Source organism: Prosopis cineraria, unplaced genomic scaffold (genome assembly GCF_029017545.1).
Source record: "Prosopis cineraria cultivar Desert tree isolate PC_DT_omini unplaced genomic scaffold, ASM2901754v1 PC3, whole genome shotgun sequence".
NCBI classification, from domain to species: domain Eukaryota; kingdom Viridiplantae; phylum Streptophyta; class Magnoliopsida; order Fabales; family Fabaceae; genus Prosopis; species Prosopis cineraria.
In genome coordinates this window covers 1,236,813-1,258,267 of record NW_026555334.1, presented here as the reverse complement: position 1 = coordinate 1,258,267, position 21,455 = coordinate 1,236,813, and the positions used below count along the sequence as shown (strand labels likewise).

Below are 21,455 nucleotides of genomic sequence, written 5' to 3'. Positions count from 1 at the left end.
TTTAATCTTTATAATTTTTATAAAAATTAAAAGGGTTTAGTAATTAAAATTTTAATCCTAAATTTTCACATGATTTTAATCTTTATAATTTTAATTTTTAAAAATATAAGAACTAATATTTTAAATGGTTAAAACTATAAGGATTGATAAAAGTCAAAGTTTAGAGATAAATTACAATCAAGTCAAAATTATGAGATCTAATTTATAATGAGTTAAAATGTAAGAATTGAAATACAATTAAGTAAAAATTATAAAGATAAAATGATTAATATTTTTAAAAAATAAATAATAAATAATGTTGTGTCAGCTTTTATTTAATACCAGTGCGAAAAATGTTCTTCCCACACTATTGGTGAAGTCCCTATTGTCATTCCCCTACCCATGATCAAGTCATTTGCCCCTAAAATTTGTCTCTTTCTTTTTTGTTGAAGAAAATAATTAAATTTTCTCACAAGCAACACCGTGGGTTTCCTGTAATAAAATTTCAACGATTATTCAACTATACACTTCATTTACTCATTTTTATAACGTGTTTGAGACTTTTTACACAGATTAAGAAAAATTATTATGTTGCTTTATTTGTTCAAAAAAAATCTCAAATTTTCAATTATGCTCTTCTTAATTAAAGGGACATAAATATTATTATAAAAATTGTAGCCAATACGAGAGGGGTTCTTTGTTATTTGTACAAAGCCATCTTGTTTTTTCAAATTTCAAGAATACCATGTAAACTAAAGGTATTTTTGTAAGGCACCTGATAATTAGATTACTTTTTTATTTCTGTAAAACATTTTATGAAAAAGACTTGAAGGAGTATCTTATGATACTTATTTCTTTCACTTTTATCGTGGTGAATAGAAAAAATACATTGAAAGGGTTACCTTTAAATTTAACTAGATATAACAATGCTTGAATCTAATATGATAATGTCAGATATAACATATTACATTAAAGAAAAGTAAAAATGGAACATGTATAGTTGTTTGCACATAAATTGTGAATTTAACGGCTCGGGTTCAACTCAACTTAATCAATTTTTTAAAAAAATATATTTATTAAGCTCTAACCATTAAGTCAAAATCATCTACACTTCACTTATGATAAGTAATCACAATTGAGAAAGTGCTTTCTAAATTTAAGAAAAGTGGTAATCATGAAATTTGGGTGAAAAGTGGCAATCATGGAGCTTGGGTACTAAGTTAGGATCATATATAAATAAAGAGCCCTCTTTCAACAATCATCATCATCAGTATCAATAAACTATCAGTCAAATTTTTAGACTTTGCCTCTGCTACTTTATTTTATTTTTCCTTTTATCATTTAGTTTTAATCTTTATTTTTCTATTGTACTGTTAATTAATATATCTTTACTTTCATGCATCTATATTAATTTTTTTCACTTCACATTCTCATATTTAGGTGAACTATATAAGGGAGTTCAGGTTTCCCACGTTTGATTAAAGTTAGGTTTTTTTCATTCTTTTAAAATCCCGCATCTTTGGCATGCCTTACGACACCCTTTTTTTGTTTTTGCCGAACAAAGGTAAATAGAAATTGACCCCAAAATTGGAATGAACTCTTAATGTCTAAATAATAAAAGTATGACCAAATGAATTTGCCTTGTATAAGAATGGTTAGGAATTTTTCACTTTTTACCGCTATAGGTGGAGCCATACTTAAGAAGAAGAAGGAGAAGAAGGGGAGGTCTCAGAATGGGTTCGACCATAATCAAAATAGTTTCCAATGGATAATTTATTAATCTTGTTTGAGCTTATTGAAGATTTAGAGGCACTCTCAGGATACGAAGTAGCATACCCATGTGGTATATCTTTCTTCTTATGACTCATTCTGCTTCAACAAGAAAATGTATAGCAACACTTAATATATTGGGATTTATTCTTTGAAAGTGTGTGGAAATGGACATTCTTCGAAAGTGTGTCCTAATTTCTTTCAAGTTTCATAATGAGAACCATGGTTCAGCGCCTTAGTTCACTGAGTTTGCTTGTTCACTCGGTCAAATCAAGGTTCCTGAAAAATGTGTGTAAAATGAAAATTAAACTTTGTGACAGTGTGCAACTCATAAGCCTGTATATATGCAAATCAAAGTTTTGTGGAAATATTTGCAAATTTATTCGAAGTTTTATCAAAATTTTCTCAAGTTTTCAAAACAATGCCTTTTATTGCTGAAGTTTCCTTAAAAAAATAAAAATAAAATCCAGGCTTCTTTATTAAGTTTGCTTGTTCGCTTGGTGAAAAGTTAATGATTTTTTTTATTTTTATGAAATGACTTGGATATTTCCATGATTTGCATATTTCACTTGAGGAGAATGATATAAAAATGCCCTCAAAATTCACAACTAATCATTAGGTATTGTGAATGTGATTATTATTTTCTAGTTTCTGGACATTTGTTTGTCAATTAGTTTTAATATGAAAATACTTGTTTTACCCTTATAAAAAAAAAGTTGCACAAAACAGCTTATAATTTGTTATTTTATTCTAGTCATTTTTTCAAGAAAATTAGTCATTCCTAAAAGAAAGAAGTAATTGATTTTTAGTTGTTAGTTTCACTAATAAAAAAAAATTGGCATAGAGCAACTTGTAATTTGTATTCTGCTCTAGTTATTTCCGCAAGAAAGCTAGACATTTCATAAAAAAAAAGTAGCAACTACTTTAGACTTTACTGATAAAATTTTTTGCATAGAGAAATTTATGATTTTTTATTTCATTCTAGTTATTTCCTTAAGAAAACTAATCATTTACTAAAAGTAAATAATAATTGATTTTTAGTTGTTAGACTTTTGATTAAAAAATTGCACAAAACAACTTGCAATTCATTATTAAGTTGTAATAATTTCTTTAAGAAAACTAGTCATTTCTCACAAGAAATAATAATTAATTTTTAGTTACTAATTTATTTTAAAATTTAAAATAGGGGCAAATACATTGTTTCACAAAAGAAGTCACGTAAGTTTCTAGTTACTAGAAAATAATTATCATATTTTGTGGTACTTAATTGTTATTTATATATTTCAGAAATATTTTTTTATCATTTTTCTCATTTAATTTATTACATAATTTAACGATAAAAAATGAAAATACATTTAATTTTTTTTGCCCCATGGACAATATGTCCGGCTTAGCCCAAACCAATGGGCCATGACATGAGTCCAAGGTTTAAAAATGTTGGCCTTTGGCCCAAAATTCCTTTAAATTTGGTTTGGGCTTGGGGTGTCTAATCGGGTAGGGTTTTCGAGGTTCTGCAACTTGCCCTTCATATCCTTCTTCATCACCACCAAGCCAAGTCCGATCTCCTGCTTAGCATTCGTGCTCCAGAGCGGACCTCTCGACGTTCTCATTATGGTACTCTCTCTCTCTTTCTCTCTGCAGTTTTCATTCCGTTAATTAGCGATTCGTCAGATTGTAGATTCTGCCTTCCTTCTCTATGGTTCAGATTAACTATAATGAAAAATGGATGACTTGCGTCCTTTTCCTTTCGGGGATTTGATTGATACGTCTTCGATGAATTTGTGATGGCGAGACTTTTCTACTTGAAAAGGGATGTTCCTATGATAATTTGCTATCTTTTTTTCTTCTGTTTTTTTTTTCTTTGGCCTTGTTGTAGAATGAATAGATAACCATAAAAGAATTAATTTTTAGATAAATGGCGTGTACGTAGTTGAGATTTAGAGTTGGTCCATTGTGGACAACCGTAAAAACATTGTGTCATATTCATTTTTTAGGCCTTCTCTGAAAATCGGTTGAGATAGTTTGGGCATGTACAAAGAAGATCAAGGGAGGCACCAGTGAGAAGAGTGGAATATATAACTTTGAGTCTGATTAAGAGAGGTAGAGGAAGGCCTAAGAGAACACTCTTGGAAGTTGTTGAACGTGATCTCTTAATTAATAATATTTCTAAAAGCTTAATAAATGATAGAGCACAATGGCGTCTTGCAATCCATGTAGCCGACCCCACCTAGTGGGATAAAGGCTTGTTGTTGTTGTTGTTGTTGTTGTTGTTGTTGTTGTTGTTGTAGGAATTGAATTAGGAAGAAGTCAGTTATTCTATCAGCCCCTGTTAAATAGTTATAGTTTCTCAAACACTTTCAACATCTATTTACTCCTTAGATTCTTTGTTGTTGGTTATGTATGCCTAGTTGAAGGAATTGAATTAGAAAGAAGTCAGTTGTGCTATAAGTTTCTGCTACTAATTACTTATAGTTTCTAAACTTTATTGGTATCCTTTCAGTTACCCCTTATTGCTGCTAAAGATTCTTTACCATTGGACATTCAGATTACTAGTTTAGGTCCTTTTGTATATTTCTGCTGACACTTGATAATGCACTGTGATTTTCAATTTGTATATCGATGTTGGTAGAAGATCTGGTCTTGGCAATTGATGTGTTTGTAGGATCTGGTCTGGGCAATTTTAATGATTTGGTTGAAAGATGGAAATTTGGTCTCAGTATGAATGAACTTAAGGGAAAAAAAAAACAGAAAATAAGGGAGATATGTCCTAGTTCAACACTATTGGACGTTCAGATTACTAGTTTAGGTCCTATTTGTATATGTCAATGCTGACACTTGATAATGCGCTGTGATTTTTAATTTGCATATTGAATCGATGTTGCTAGAAGATCTGGTCTTGGCAGTCGATGTGTTTTGTTGGATCTGGTCTGGGCAATTTTAATGATTTGGTTGAAAGCTGGAAATACGGTCTCAGTGCATGAATTAACTTAGGGAAAAAAAAAACAGAAAATAAGAGAGATGTAACCTATGTCAACATTGTGTGTCAATGTTTCTTTGATTCTCAGCATATTAACATTTTCTCTTGGTTTCCAAAAAATATATATATATATATATATTGTGCAGCCTAAGCAAATCCACGAGATTAAGGATTTCCTTCTGACTGCCAGAAGGAAAGATGCAAGATCAGTGAAAATCAAGAGGAGCCGAGATGTTGTCAAGTTCAAGGTCCGATGCTCCAAGTACTTGTACACACTTTGCGTGTTTGACCCAGAGAAGGCTGATAAGTTGAAGCAATCACTTCCTCCAGGTTAGTAAAATTGAATGATCCTTGTCCTTTATTTGATGCACTTAAATTGGATCATGTACACTGTCCTATAGACCTATACACGCATGCACGCAGACACTCTCTCTCTGGACATCTATCTTCTCTTTTCTTTCTGTCTCTTCAGTTTGTGTGCTGTATATATAACACGTGGCATTTTAAATAACAAGCCACTTGCGTCTAAACATGTGTCACAACACTTGAAATTACACATCACTTAAGATTTATAATGTACGTCCTCTAGTCTTTATTATAAGACACTTCAAGCTACCACACTAGAATCAAGGAGGGGCGGTAAAGTTATAAATTTTGTCTAAAAATAAAATAAACTTCCAATCTTACTTTTATTTAAATGAAAAATTTTTAAATTTACATTGCATTCTCTCTTAGTTAATGAGTTTAAATAAGGATAATATTGGAAAAATGCAATTTATATCCCATCAAGTGTCTTATATTAAGGATGAATTTTTTTTTTTTAGAAGGCGCTTTATAATAGGGACCAGTGTAGTATTTTTGTGCAAATGTTCATGATTTCATCGGGTGCCATATCATATTGAATTCCACTCTAAAATGTATTCCCCTTTATGTTTGCAGGTTTGAGTGTTCAAGATCTTTAAAAGAACTATGGAAGAACAAGGTGTTTTTTTCCCCACATGTTTTACTCGTGTTGGTTTCTTAGTCATTCTCTAGTGCCTTGTGTCAAGAGATGGTTCCCTAGCATGTTTGGGTAATTCATTGTTGTCTTTCCTTATCAGGAAACATGATTTTTTTGGTCTCTTATGTGGGAAAGGAAAGAAATTTCGTTTTATAATCAAGTGGATTGACTTAAATCGTCTTTTTTGTTTCATGAATGCTTTTCCTGCCGTGGCTAAGAATCAAAATGAAAGAAAAATTGTGAATATTGTAGAATTTGAGAATGCCATAGTTTTAATAGATTTGGATATGAAAAATATGTAGCTGTCTATTGGAGTTTAGAAAGTTACAACCATTTTGAACCCTGTAACATTATGCATAAATAAAAATTTTAGCTAAGTACAATTTAGTTGTAACTCTAAGCATTTACAACTTATTTTTATAAGGCAACTTCCGCTGCACATAAGAAGGGCCAAATGCCCAAGTTGTCTTGTATTTTCTTTCTATTAAAATTTTGTAATCTTATTTAAAAAAAAATTAAATTTATTAAAATGTTTCCTTTCCTCCTCAAGCAGAGTATAAGTGAAACTGGCATCTTTGTATACTGAATACAGATGCAGTGACATGGCATATCTTGGCTGGCATTCAAAATGGGGGATATTTTTGATAGGTTTAAAATGGTTGGCAAAAGCCTCATCAAACCCACCTTAAGAATTGGGCTGACATTTAAGTTTCATTCTGAATTATATAAATTGAGAGTTATATTTAGAATTTAAATATTTTATTTGCAATTAAATTTTAGAATTTATAATTATCTAATTATTATTTGCAATTGTTTTTTAGAAAATTTTTCTGGGAACCTTGTTATTATAAGTTTATTTTTTGGGGATTTTAATATCTTTTTCCCTTTTAAACATCTGCCGCCACTGAAAATGTCATGTTTCAAAATCTATTAGAATCTAGAAGAGTTAACAAGTGTCAGGAGGACAAAATTAAAAAGTGTTCAAATGCGAGAGACCAACTTGAAGATTGGTTCAACTGTGAAGAACCAAAATATATCGGATTTGAGTTTGCTATATATCCAAAAAGTGTTCTTACTTAAATATCTTACATGATCAACATCTTACTTGGGTTGCTCTTTTTGCGATTGGGCAGATCAGTCTTTTAAAAAAACAAAACCAAAGCATCTTTATGCGCTGCTTTAGATTTTCAAATCCTACAAGATAGTTACAATTGTAAATTATTGCAAAAGTAATTGCACATAGTTGGTGTTGAATTTTGTTAATAACACATGACCAGTTTAACTTATTAAATATGTCAAGTTATAATTATAAAATGTTGAAGTGATAATTATAAATTATTGATAAGATAATTATCTGCATTTAATATTAAACTTATAATGCATGATCATTTTAACTATTTAATATGTGAAATTATAATTATTAAAAAAAATACAAGTGGTAATTATAAAATTATTAATAAAATAGTTATATATTATTTAATTGATATAATGTATTTTTAATAAAGGTATTTTGTGTATTTGCATCACAATTTTAAATTACACTCACATTCTAACAAATTTAGTTGTATTTTTTAAATTTTGTGAAATTTATTTAAAAATAAATATGCTTAGAGCTATGCATAATTTTCTTATTTAAATTAAATGATTGACCGAAATTAAATGGGCCGAAGCACAAAAGAATCAGTTTGTTTTTTGAAGAACTCGGTCAATTTACCACTTTATTTCTTTTGTTAGATCATTCTTAAGGACAAAGTGAAACTGATTCATAAGTAGTTAAGAAGATTTTTTTTTTTTTCCAAGTTCATATTCATTTGAGAAATAAGAAGAAATGAATATCATAAGAAGCATATTTATTTTATAATTCCATATCTCAGGTAATTGATTTTTTTCCGTCAGGAAAAAGAATAATTGTTTGTATTCATTTAATGTTTCTTTCCAAATGGTAAAAGAGACTACAGCTAATAAAATGCTTGTAAAATTGTAATATATCTATGTGCTGCCTAGGTAACTTGCAAATTCTTGCTGTTATATGTATGATTTGTTTGTTCATATTGTTCGTTACTTTCTAAAATCACATGCTCATACAAAACTCCTTGAAATTTATAGACATATTTAACATTTAAAATATTCAAAAGCATTATAACCAAGAACACGTTAATTCAGGGCTTGTTTAGTTTTGTTCTATTTTTTGTTTTTAAAAACCGTTTTTATAAACCAATTTTTAAAAATTAGTTTTCAAAAATAAACTTAATAAAAATTATTTTGATTATGTTAATGTAAAAATAATTTTAAAATAGAAAAAAGGCCAATAATAGTGTCTCCAGTAGATGTAGTTAATGATGATGGAATTGATCATAGCTAAAAGTAATTTACAAGATCAAATATAGTGTGCTTTAAAAATTAAAAACAAAAACAAATATAAGATGTTTTCGTTTCTTGTTTTTAAAAATAAAAAAAAGAACAATTTTAAAAATATTTAAATATAAAACAATTATTCAAATATATATATATATATATATATTTGCTTTTAGAAACAAGAAACTGTTTTTCAAAATGGAAATTTGAAAGCTAATTATACTAGGTTTTTCCTTGAAGGAACAAACGGTTTCTGAAACATGTTAAAGAGTAAAACCATTTAAAATTATTAGGCGACGTTTGATTTATGAAAAAGTGAAAGAAAATGATAATGATATATTCCTCACTTCCTTTTTAAAAACACATTTTTCTACTCGCTGAACATTGCATGAGTAACTATTAGAAATCAGCAATCATTCACCATGACAATTTTAGAATCTGATATACATTGCTAGTTATCACGATTTTACAGTACCGACATGTGAGTGCTAGTTTTTTACAACCCAAACAAAAAATGCTTGATTTTTCTCTTATATCCACTTTATAATTATAATTTTTGGGTTTTCCGGTCTTGTCACATTTGATTTGATCATCACCTAGCAAATTTATTTTCTTTTGGTCATAAAGCAGAATTGAAGCGGAGTCAATGAACTATAAACTTTGTCAAATTTAGCACAATCCGGAAACTAGAAAGAATTCATTCCAGAAACAGTTTCATTATAAGATTTATCTAAAATAAAAATAATAATAATTCATGCCGATATTTATGAAATCTTTTTTTTTTTTTTCACTCACTTTTGCTTTTGTACTTGTATTTTTTTTCCCCCATCAAATGGGAAACAAGAGAGAAATCAGTACAGTGTCCAGAGACAATTTCATTATTTTCAATTGCAATGTAACAGTGGTATCACAAATCAGGATCTTATCAATTGCAAGAAAGATCTTACCTCAAAATTGAGGGATTCCAGAAATTAAGAGCGATAATTCTTTCACTTCTTGATCAAACAGAGCCTCAATTATCAACGAATGAAAGGGATTCTCTGCATCTTGAACACCAGAACCCAACAAAAAATCAAGAAAACAATGGGTGCTTCGGTGCACGAGCATGCTGCTTCCGAAGGATCTCCGATTGGCATAAACGGCGGCGTCAAGATTCCCTCCAGTGATGGTGGCGGTGGTGTGAGGACCTCCGGCATCGGGTTAGCTGATGTAGTTTCCGTGGTCGGAGGTGGCAGGAGAGGGAAGGAGTAACCGAAAACAGAGTAATCAAGAACACCAGCCACTCCATGGACGGCGATGGAATCAGTGCTGTAGAGGTTTGGGTGAGTGATCGGAATGTTGTCGAGAGTGAAATTGAAGTGAGAATTGTTGGTGATGACAATGGACATGGCGGGGAGGAGAGTGGGAAGGCGAGTGTTGGGCTTGAAGAGGAGAAGATCGGAGAAAGAGAGTCGCTGGGGGACGATATGGTAAGGGAAGAGAAGCGGGTCCATGGCTGGGTGGTTATCGGAGATGAGATCGCTGCCGTCTTGAGGGACAAAGAGGGTGGCGCTCATCGGGAGCATCAATGGGTTGGCCAAAGAGAGGATGGTCACCCAACTGGTAAAGTCGCCGGCCCCGATCAGGGCGTCGATAATGTTGCGGAGCTGCTGCGGCGGCGGCGTTGGCACTGCCGGAGGCGGTGGCTGCGCGATTGCAGAGAGTGAGAGGAAGAAGGAGATGAAGATGCAGAGAATGTCCATGTGAATGAGAAATTTGCAGAGTGAGAACGTTTTCATTCTTGCACAAAATCTTCCCGCCAGTTCGTCCCTCAGAACAACGAACGTCACAGATTATTTTCTCTCTCTGCAGTCTGCAATGAAACAAATCGTTTTATTTTATTTTTTCCCCTATCTAGAATCCTAAATATCATAGCGCGCGTGTCATAGAAAAAAATCTTAAATTTTAAACTTTCTTTTTAAAACAATATAAAGTAAGAATATTCTTTTTTAAGTTGAATTCTGTGAATGACAATTGAGAATTACATGAAAGTTGGTTTTATAAGTAAATTGTAATAATTTTTGTTTGAATAATCGAGAACTAATTTATTATATTTTGAGTGAAATAAAATGCAAAAGCTTAAAAAAAAATCCCATTCTCAATTTTTTTGTGATTAGTAAAATTTGTTTGTTTGGCAAAAAAAATAAAAGAATTAAATATATTTTAAATTAAGATAATTTAAAATTAAATTAAATTGATGATTTAAAGTTCCAAAGATGAACTAGGCACATTCACTTCTTGAATAGCAAAGAATCCAAATATTTATGTGAACTTTTTGAAAAAATAAAAATAAAAAAGGGCACAGGTCAATGTAAATGAAAGAATATATGATTAATTTCTTATTCACTTTTTGATGTCTATATCCCATTTAAAAATGTTTTTTAAAAATATGGTTTTAAAGAATCTGATTGGGCAACTTGAAATTTTAACAACATGCATAAATGTATCCTTTATAATAATTTTAAATTTTAAAGTTCATTAGCATAAATATCTTCATTTTAAGATCCTTAAATATTCCCCATGTTGGGCCTGAAAAAAGATTATTGGGCCACCAAAGTCTGAGACCAATGAGGACCCAATTCGGCGCTCCCATAGGTGAAACGACGTGATGCAGAACCAAAGCAGAAACAACCCCCACTTGGCAGGCACTACATCATCGCACGACTCCCTAAAATTCCACAGCATGTCTTTCACAAGCGCTGTGGGACGGGAACGGTTATTTCCCCATTGGCATGTACTCTCTCAATCATATTTATAAATTATTTTTATCATTCTTATTAATATCAATACAATAAAAATATAAAAATTAAAAATAATATAATTTTAAATATAATTTTTAAGTAAAAAATAAAAAATAAGTCAGTCATATAATTTTTTTTGTCACTCTCTTACTTTTTAAGAATAATTTAAAAATTTTAATTGAAAACAAAATAATTCTATCAACAAATGACTTATAAAATGAACTAAATTATATTTCTAGAAGGTGGCTAATATACAGGATTGGAGGAGGAGAAGAGTTTAAATTGAAAAGATTTTCATAAAAACTCCTAGATCAAAAATAATAAAAAAGAAAACCTCTAAATTTATGAAACTTTACTACTGTAGGTCTAGGCATTGAATTGAAATTAAAATTATCTAGAAAATGACAATATTGTCCTACTGAAAGAGAAAAGAAATTTAATGAAAAAAAATGAATGATGAATATAGGGTTACAAATAAGTAAAATAAAGCAATGAACAATAATTGAAAAGAATAATAAATAACATACAACAAAGACACAAACAAGCCAAACTTATATAAAGACAATACTTGAAATTAATTCTAGTGAAAGTGTTTCAATGAATAAGTAAAATAAGGCAATAAACAACAGTTTAAAGAATAATGAATTGCAAAGCACATATAGTAAAAACATGAATAATTTGTACTAATATGAAATCAACATTAGAATTAATTAAAGTAAAAGTGTTGTGATAAATAAGTGAAATAAAATAATAAACAACAATAATGATAATGAACCACATACGTAGAAAAACAAACAAGTTGTGCTGACATAAAAACAATATTTAAAATTAATTAAAGTGAACATGTTGTAATGAATAAGTAAAGTAAGGTAATGAATAATAGTTTAAAGAGCAATGAACAACATATAAAAAGGATAAGAACAAATTGTGCTAGAGAATTTTAATTTTAATTTAATACCCTAAACTTATAGTGAAATTTTCCCATTTAAATTCAAACTACACCAGCTTTTTTTAGTATTATTAGAGAAAGAATATAATTGGAATGGGTAATATTATAAAAGTATTAGTGATGAAATCTTATTTATATCAAAAAAATTTATGTTTTAAGATACTAAATCTTATTAATACCAAATTTATTGCATTTAGTCTCAATCAACCGAGGCTTAGAACCAAAATAACGTAGTTTTTGAAATATAACAACGAAACAACTTTACAACAATTCGTAGGTTCATTTCATTCGAGTTGAACATGATAAGATAATTTCTTGACTGTTTAATAGGCTCTTCGTAGAGATCGTTAACGTTCTCATTTTTGAACATATAAAACTAAACACGATAACATTTAGTTTATAAATAATTCATATTAAGTGCAGCTTGATGATGATACTGATATAGCAACCTAAGATTTTTGCATTATTGTTGGTTCAAGAATCAAGACTAGGAAAAGAATCCAAGATTGTTAATTAACAGCACCACCTACTTGTTGAATCATCATAATTAACAGCGCCATAACATTTCATTTGCAGATACAGGAATTCCGAGATATTAATGATATTAAATACATAAAGATGTTGATGTAAATCCAAAAAACACCAGGCCTGACTTTGAAAAGGAAAACTTCATTTCAAGAGAAAAGTTAGTACTACTACATTTGTAATAGCCTAATGGGTCAATGACATAGTCCATATATTATCAGGTTATTGCTAAGTGGGGTACAAGTGAGCAAAATTAGCCAAATTTGGTCCCAACCTCACCCAGCAACCTTCTCTTTCATGTACCTCTGATCAAAGAATGGACCTAATCAATGGCTAAATGGAGTATGGCTACCATGAATCAGAAATAATGGAGATCTTATTATTTTTCTATATCTACAAGCTTTTCTGGATCTCCTCTATCAGTGCCGCAATTTCCACTCTCCACTGAGAACTTTCAGCATCAGACCCCAGTAACTTCTGCATTGTGCTTAACTCATCAGGACTCGCTTTCTTCAACAATGCTTCCAGTATAAGTTTCATCCCTTCAAACGAGTCGCGATTTGCTCCTGCAAGTTTATCATCATTTTCATCCTGCTTTGTCAAATCAATGCCGAAAAATTTGGTGTCGACATCATCTGACAGGCTACTTGAACTGCCATGCACAAACTTAACGTCATCACTTGCACTGCTGGAAGATACAGAAGAGATTAATTCCTTGTGATTCCAGTACTCTATGCATTGATGACTGGGATCAAGAGCTTCAATACCCTGAAAGCATTTGTAAGAATGAGATCATATCAGTCGATGTAAGCAGAGGACTCATTTAGCATATATCCAAATAATTTAGCTGCCTATGAATGAAACTTAGCCATGGTAATCTAAGCTAATCGATTGCAACAGTTGCCAGTAAGTTGAGTTCTGAACAACTTAAGTACTGAGTTCTGAACAACTTAAGTCCACTTCTACATTGAGCATGCTACGTGGCCATAATATGCATGTTTACAAAGTTCAACATTTTTCAGTTAAGGTGTGTACAATTTGACCACAATACAATACTACGACGTATTATACATCAGCCATACAATGCGTTAGCATGCCAATTCATTACTACCTGGATAATTGATGGAGAAAGGAACCCAAACATTTTTAAACCATGGATGCTTTGCAGAAGCTCCAATGGAGGAAGTTTTAGTTCCCCTTGGCTTCTGCGCCTGATGATCTCACGATTTACTCTCTCCAGAACTGATTCCCAGCATTTCTCTGCTGACATGTTCGTGAAACCTTGACTTGGATGTTCTTCCATACTAACCTGAACAATATTCACACATGAGAAAGAAATGTACGCCAGTTGAAAGGATGAATTGCAATGATATTTGTGGTAACAAGAGCGGATTTCCTAACCATTCTAAAAATCACTAGCTTCATTTCTATTTTATACAGAACCAGATAATGATGCCACTGCATAAATTTTTCCCTTTGATGAATTAGATGGTGAGAACAATTGTCTTAACAACACATATGTAAGAAACAGTCATAACCAACATCAGATTAGCTCAGTTTTATAACTCATCTGCAGGTCAGACAACAAACCCCCTTGGCCCCTCCGATGAAAACATTGGCTGAAACTCATAGCAAAAGCAAAGGAAGCAACTTCTGTCATTAAAGCTGCATAAATAAACAATTTTCCCCGAAAAACTCCAGTTAAGAACAGACTACTCAAACATGCAAGTGTAACACCTACACGACTTTACATGCCTTCTTTCTCCCAAAACAGAAAGAAAAGAAATTATTTGATGCATCAAAATAAACATCTATTTGCTTCACTAAATTTTTTGGGTACATAATGAGGCCTAAAGTCCAAAAGGAAACTATTTAATCTAACAATAAACTAACCCAGTAATGACACATCATAGTTGGCTGAAACGTTTAAAAATAAGCTTATATTGAATCATTAAAATTATTGATATCATGACAATGAAAACCAAAGACGTTTGTGGCTATCAGCCAGAAATAACATATATGAAGAAACATTCACTTCTGCTTATTATTTCAAATCTGAAATAAGGTAAGGAATGATATGATACCTTGAAAAGAGGTCCGATTAAGCCACCATCAAGAACTTCAGAAATATAGCTACAGATTCTTGATGGATTAAGCATGCTAAAGAACTTGACACGACTCTTGAATCCTTCAGATGATTACCAAAAGAAGAGAAAAGTCAAATCCCAAAATATTAAATTAAAATATATGCAAATGGAAGGATCCAAGAACAGAAAATAACTGGTCTGCAGCATACCTTTTGGACATATCATGTGCTTACCGCACCACAGCTTTCCATGCACAATGGAGCCGAGGCTTATAGGTTCAACAGATATTGCAAACTTTCGAATTAGAAAGCTTTGGTTTTCCAAAGATGTACTTTTATTGAAACTGTCTATTGCTTCCATTTTACATGCACTGTTAGGTAATACTCTCATTCTCTGATGCATTGACAGATCATCCACAGACATCTTGCCACCATCAAATTTACTAGAAGTTCGATCACCCCTAGAACACAATGAGTAATCTTTCTTCAATGGAGAAAACATGTCTGATACATTTCCTTCGAGTACCACATCATCTTGTTCCTTTAGCGAGTCTGGGCAACAGACTTTTTCAACACAACCAATACCCTTGTTTGATTTGCTATCAGCAATAGGCAGGATATAATTTTCATTTTGATCAGACAGAACATTAAGATTTAAACCCATGCAACAATTCCATGCAACCTTAATTCCATCATCCATGACCAAACATTTGACATTAACATTGTCATTATGACTATCTACAATGTGCTGTGGTGCACTTTCCACTTGAGAATCTGACTGGACTAATTCTGAAGAAACATGACTATGAGGATCTTCATTTAGTTTTGACTTCTTGATTCTTGCAGAAGAAGATGAACTTTCCACTTCATTGATCTTAGTTTTGCACACTTCTCTGCCCACATATGGCTTATCTAAACAAACGTCCCCAGCATCTACAGAAACCACGCCAGAGGTCCTGTTCGCCCAAACCTTGATAGGTTCTAACTCTCCTTCTAATGCTTTAACCAACTCTTTCAGCTCCTCCATAGTATAACGAATTAGAATAAATCTTTCGTCAACTCCACATGAGCAAAATGAATTTGAGTGTTTTAGACAAGAGTATTTATCAACAGAGCATTGGCAGCCTGCAGCAGAAAGGTGCAAATCATAGAAGCAAGCAAAGCATTCTCTTTCCCTATCCAAATCAAAGTTGATATCCATTTTCAGCAATTTTATAGGAGTTCGAAGGCACTGTAACTGCTCTTCCTCAATCTTTATCCTTGTCTGGAAAATTTAAAAGATGATAAAGGGGCATTAGATCAGTAACTAAAATTAGTAATTTTATGAAGTGCCAGCCAGAATATAAAATGAGTCGCTAAATGAATGTTTGGGTGAAACTATCGTGAAAGAAGGGAGACTGTGCAACAATGGTTACCTTAACTGCGTTGGTAAGAACACTATCTTTCCCACAGACACTTTTCCATTTCAAATTTTTTGGAGTTTCCTTTCCTTCAAGAACGACCTCGGCAAGGGCCTGTATAGCTTCCTGGGCTGATCCTAATAACAACTTGTCATGTGACAATGATGTTTTACGGCACTGCTTACTATAAAGTTCAACAGCATTCTGTCCATGCAGTAACCAATCTACAGGAGCAACATTCACTGCTTCTGCACAGTTGAAACCACAGTTGAAGCCAGCATGGTATGCTCTTGGAAAGGTAATTACAAATTCCCCAGAATGCTGGACAGTGCGAAATATAGGCACTCCTTCAGATTTAAGAATTGAAGGTGATAGTTGAGTGACCTGCACAAAAATGAAATCAAAAGAATTATAACTACAACTAAGTCCACAAAGTTCGAAGTTATTTTCTGCTTAACAAAACTAGAACCTAACATTGTTACAGGAACGGAAAAATGAATTGGGACTTGTAAAGATATATTACTGTGGTCGCTGTTGGCATTAAAACTGAAATTTAGCCTACAATATATGGCGGTTGAGGTTCTAATCAACTTAAATATGCTATAAATAATCTTCGATAAACTTGTAATGATAAAATATCATTGGCAAGGCTCCACAGGACAAGCTCTCCAAAGCAAGTTCGAAGTATAGGCTAATCCATAATACATTATGTAAGATATTCATCCATCCATTATAGAGGGGCCTTTCAATCATTAAATTCTTAGCCAACACTTACTTAAGATTCTAAAGTGCATTTTAACTTCTGAGGGAGAATAACTGAAGAGATATATCATTTCATCTATTTATTATTCAATGCCTAAACCTAATAACTACAGCTTCCACTGTACATCTATTTTTTACAATAGAGAACTCTTATACAGGACTCTCAGTGTGCCAAACATATAACTGATATTAAACATGTAGTACTGCTTTGCAAATTTCAAAAACTGATCAACTCAACAGTTATACGCGCACGAAGCAGTTTGAGGTTTCCCGTAAACAGCACATGTAAAATACACATTTTGCATCAAACAAGTGGGATACTGATAACGTGGTCCAAATCATGTTAATACAATTATGTGCTTTTTCTATGCAAAAGTACTTAATGGAACAGCATAGAACCCCAACCAAAAAAAAAAAAAAAAAAATAGACCACACATCTTCTTGATGAAAATCGTGCACAACCAGGGAATAAAGGTTCACAACTGAAAACAATGAGGAAAGGTTCACAACATAATACCAGTTCATTAAGTAAATTTGGTTGCTCCTCAAACAAATCAGGCATATGCTTCCTCATCGCACCCTCCAAAGCTGTAGCATGGCTGCCAGGTACTCCATACCAGACTTTTGGATCACCCCAGTGCAAATAATTTAGCGAATAAAGGTGATGATCCTCAACGTGCTATTTCAATAAACATCAGGTGTAAGTTCAGTAAAGCCTAAAGATTTGAAATAAAAATGCAAAAGTAAATGCATCACTATATATTGTATTTAGGTACTGAGGAATCTAAAACATTTAACATTAGTTAACTTTTATGCAGTCAGTAGAAATGGTCCTTCAAGCTTCTCCATTCCATGTAGTGATTGATTTGTCTACAACTAAGGACTTCAAGAAAATTAATGTCATATCATGCTCTCATCATAACTTAGGTTCCCAAATTCAGTACTCATCCTCCACCATTTCAGCATTGAAAATCTTTAAAAAGTCCTGATTTAGTATTAACCTTCTCAGGATATCCTTAGCTGTCATTCTTCTAAAAGTGTTTATCCAATTTAAATCTTTCTTTGTTTTTTTAAAACAAGGTTAAGATTTATGCTGTGCCTGGCTAACAAGAGAAAATAGGGAAAAAAGAAAATAAGAGGAGAGAAGATGGAGAGAAGAGAAAAATGAAGAGATGTAATTTTTTCTCCATATGCTTGGCTAACCATGAGAAAACAGTGAGAAGAGAAAAGTTGTTAATTTCACATGGACAATAACAACTTTATTATTTGTAGAAAATATTTAGATATAATAAAACTAAAAATTTTAATATATTATTTATATTATTTTCATTACATATTACCAATGGAATAAAAATATATTTATTGCAAATTATTTTATCTAATTTTAAATTTTAATTATAAAATTATTAAATATATAATAATCCAAAAATTTTAGACTATATATAAGGATGAAAATAGAGGGAGGTAGGAGGCAGGAATTGAAAAAATTCATGGGCAAATTTGGAAATAAAGTTTTCTCTCAATAATCTCCCTATATTTGGAGAGAAAAGTTAGAAGGAAAAACATGTTAGCCCCGCATGTTATTTTCCTTCAATTTCCTCTCCCTCCTATTTTTTCTTACGTTAGCCAAGTAGAGGAAAATGTACTTTTTCCTCCACTTTTCTCCCCACTTTTTTCTCTTGCTAAGCATAGCATTAAGAATTCCTATTCAATTTATGATAACATTACTTGAAACATATAATACAACTTCGACAGGCAGACGGCTATATTTTGTTAGTTAGAGTAAAGTTATTCTCATTACTTACCCAGCAAAATGATGAAAAACACATCCCAACATATAGCCAAGGCACCAGAACTCCTGAGATATCACTTCCTTCAAAACATAATACAGAACCTGGAAGCCGAGGGAAATTATTCAGATTCCAGCCAGATAGTGTATACTGATCCAAGTCACTCTTAGTTAAGGAATCAGCCTTTGGAAAACCACTTCCAAGTGCCCCAGTTTCTAGGTCAGCTCCATAATACACCTACAATATGACATGAAATAAGCACTGATCACACATTTATTTGACAATAAAGAAAATCAAAGTAGCCTATAGGCAATAATTATTACCTCGACCTCATCAGTTGGTTGCTCAATTATTCGCCAATATTCACCTTCAATTTCCTTCACAGAGGGCTCCTGCCTTTTCTGATAATTATCATCACAAATTTGTCCATTGTCTTTGATATCTTTCAACCCAAAGTAGCATTCTTTAAAAAAAGCAGCATATTGCTGAAAGTCTCTTAGTGTGAAATCAAGTCCTGATTGGAATCCAAATTTTTCTTCAGATTCAGAAGCAGCATTAACTTCTGAATCTGGATTAGCAAGTCTCCTACAGGTTGCCATTTTAGAATTCTTTCTTCGTTTCCGTTTCCTTCCCTTGCTTTTCTTTCTCATTGGCTCTCTATTTTGAAGCAAGTCAATCTGCTGAATACGGGTGGGAAATTTAGCATTTTCCCAAATATCTTTCTCCTTCAGAGGACAGGGTGGAATCCAGCAAGGTGGAGGGACTATCCTACATATGCCATGTGGTTCAGCCAGAGGGCGTATCTTTGCTATGTAACCAAGGGTGTCCTCAAACTCCTAATAAGAGGTAGAAAAATTAAAACAAAATGGAAATGGAAATAAAATGTTCCAACCATCCAAAGCAATAACTTGAAGATAGCAGTCTTTAGAAGTACCTCAGCAGTCGGATAAAATACAGGTGCTTCATCAATTACAGGCAAGCATGCTTCATTTGGATCCCATCTGGCTGATATCTGCAACATGGAAACAATAGTTCAGCATACTGTTTAATGCTAGACTCACTTAGGGTTAACAAGACATATATTGATTGTAATGACTTATATCAAAGTCAGTGATAAAAACATGTCTAAAAACACAAACGTGGAAGAAGTTAATTCCCAGTTTTTTTTTTTTTTTGTACATGAGCAAGGGGAAAAAAAACAAAGTGCTGGTCATGGTACACCAAGCATCAGAAAAGCATTCTATACTTCATCAACAAAGTAAAGGCAATAGAAAAAGACAAGGGAGAAAAAACTAAAAATATTGAGCCAAATTTCAGACTTCCACAGTTCCACCAAAGACAGAATATAGGCTTGAATAATGCTCATAATCTAAACAGTATCGAATTCTATCGTTATCTCTACAATATATGGGGAAGGAACCTTCCTTTGCCAATCAAAAGCTTTCAATCTTGAAGGCCAAACCCTTACACAACAAGTTCAACAACAATAACAAGTTTTATCCCACTAGGTGGACAATGAATCTTCGCTCCAAAAAATTTGCTACATTCCAACACAAAACAAATTTCCATTGAAGTCAAATATTCACTAAATTTATGCTTATGTTTCAGCCTGTATGCTATAGCATCTCAACATATTTTCCAATTGATGTGCTTGGATACAAATAAGGGATTATGAAAGGAATTAGCAATCTAAAGCCATGTAGAGGTATATTTTAAAAGCCACATAGAAAATAGGGGTCACAACCCTGGTAAAAAGTTTTATCCCTGAAAAAGGCCATGAAACAAGAATGAACATAGCTTAGAAGGCCAGCTTACACTCAAATTCAAAATTTGAGGATGTATAATTGATGAACAAATGAACCAAAAACATAATTCTGGAGAGAAGAATTTAGCACAGACTCTAAACTACTAGTTATCATAAAGCAAAGGCTTTAACAGCCAAAATAGAATGTTACCGTCAGAATGTTTGAAGAGTAACAAAGTAAAACAGCACAAAAATACCAACAAATTCCAAATAAGATAAAAAGGGATCAGATCTGAAATATTTTATGATCCATAACAACACAGCATAGAAGATTCCAAAAGAGGAACTAAATATTCAGAACAGGGTAAAGTGCTCTAAGAACACAACACACAAGATATTGTTAGGGTTCAACATGAAAGAAGAATCCAACCTCCTTGTAGGGAGATTCTGCAGCCAATTTCGACTGTTCCATTCAATGCAGAATTAGGGGGAAAACCTAATTGAACAATGATTCCTGCAAAAGGAGGAAGCCAAGAAACACAGGGACCTTAGAGTCACCTCAATAGAGTTGCAATCAATCAAAACCGAAAACGGTTTCAAGTGTATATAAACAACCCATCCCGTAAAAATTTACAACAAAGGGGAAGAAAATGCAGAGAATATAACATACCAAATGCAGCAGAAGCTTTTCAGAAAGAGTTTGCTTCCCAGGTTCTCAATGGACCCAGGAGAGTTTGCGTACGCATGAATTAATCAAGAAAGTTCTCATGCATATCAGAACAGTAAAGACCCAATGCAAATTTAATTGACTATATTCATATCTAACGAACCCTCAATTCCTCACAAATTCCAAAACTGTAAATTTCCAGGAACATCGAAATCATTTGCCCAAAAGTTTTGAAGAATTGCGAAAAGGATAATAAACGGAAACAGGAATTTGACTTGGTAAAAATGTTAAAATGTATTGACAGGTGGAATGTGAAACAAAATTAATTAGTCGGAAATAATGGGAAGGATATCAGTCGAAAACAAAACCAAATAAATCATATTATAATTCATAATTAATAATAATAACCATTTTAGAGCGACTAGGATTCTCCGTTAAGAGACGTGGAGGCACACTTAATTATATTTTATTTGCTTTCTATTTTAGAAACTTTTAAGTATTTGTCCCTTATATGAACAGTGACATAGAAGATAGGAGAAAAATCAACGAAAGGCAAAAGATAATCATGAATAAATTTTGATAAATAAATAAATAAAACCCCAAAAATGAGATGAAATTCGGCGAGAGAGAGAGAGAGAGAGAGAGAGAGAGGGTAATCACGAACCCGCTGA

The 21,455-nt window shown here is 32.3% G+C and overlaps 3 protein-coding genes across 3 annotated transcripts; 1 reads left to right on the top strand and 2 right to left on the bottom strand.

Moving 5' to 3' along the window:
* The first annotated feature begins 3,244 nt into the window (after positions 1-3,244).
* LOC129306815 (60S ribosomal protein L38) lies at positions 3,245-5,906 on the top strand. The gene is made up of 3 exons (XM_054947562.1): positions 3,245-3,363; positions 4,873-5,056; positions 5,666-5,906. The coding sequence occupies exons 1-3, from the start codon at positions 3,361-3,363 to the stop codon at positions 5,686-5,688; spliced, it is 210 nt and encodes a 69-aa protein (XP_054803537.1). The 5' UTR covers positions 3,245-3,360; the 3' UTR covers positions 5,689-5,906.
* Positions 5,907-8,887: 2,981 nt separating this feature from the next.
* On the bottom strand, positions 8,888-9,871 carry LOC129304702 (FAS1 domain-containing protein SELMODRAFT_448915-like). Its single transcript, XM_054944459.1, has one exon. It carries the CDS (start codon positions 9,857-9,859, stop codon positions 9,101-9,103), a length of 759 nt encoding a protein of 252 aa, XP_054800434.1. The 5' UTR covers positions 9,860-9,871; the 3' UTR covers positions 8,888-9,100.
* Positions 9,872-12,459: 2,588 nt separating this feature from the next.
* LOC129306223 (lysine-specific demethylase JMJ18-like) lies at positions 12,460-21,216 on the bottom strand. The gene is made up of 11 exons (XM_054946694.1): positions 20,788-21,216; positions 20,548-20,631; positions 19,308-19,385; positions 18,697-19,209; positions 18,389-18,610; positions 17,101-17,262; positions 15,837-16,205; positions 14,632-15,685; positions 14,420-14,523; positions 13,447-13,644; positions 12,460-13,103 (listed from the first exon to the last, which is right to left on the bottom strand). Exons 2-11 carry the CDS (start codon positions 20,587-20,589, stop codon positions 12,729-12,731), a joined length of 3,117 nt encoding a protein of 1,038 aa, XP_054802669.1. The 5' UTR covers positions 20,590-20,631; positions 20,788-21,216; the 3' UTR covers positions 12,460-12,728.
* Between the last annotated feature and the right edge of the window lie 239 nt (positions 21,217-21,455).

What these genes read in the sequence shown, in the direction of transcription:
- LOC129304702 (XM_054944459.1), bottom strand. Translation starts at nt 9,859, where the DNA reads ATGAAAACGTTCTCACTCTGCAAATTTCTCATTCACATGGACATTCTC.
- LOC129306815 (XM_054947562.1), top strand. An exon ending in GAAGCAATCACTTCCTCCAG is followed by an intron (nt 5,057 to 5,665) that starts GTTAGTAAAATT and finishes TTATGTTTGCAG; the next exon opens with GTTTGAGTGTTCAAGATCTT.
- LOC129306223 (XM_054946694.1), bottom strand. Translation starts at nt 20,589, where the DNA reads ATGGAACAGTCGAAATTGGCTGCAGAATCTCCCTACAAGGAG. An exon ending in GTTTTTCATCATTTTGCTGG is followed by an intron (nt 17,263 to 18,388) that starts GTAAGTAATGAG and finishes TTATTGAAATAG; the next exon opens with CACGTTGAGGATCATCACCT. An exon ending in TTTCTCCATCAATTATCCAG is followed by an intron (nt 13,104 to 13,446) that starts GTAGTAATGAAT and finishes AAATGCTTTCAG; the next exon opens with GGTATTGAAGCTCTTGATCC.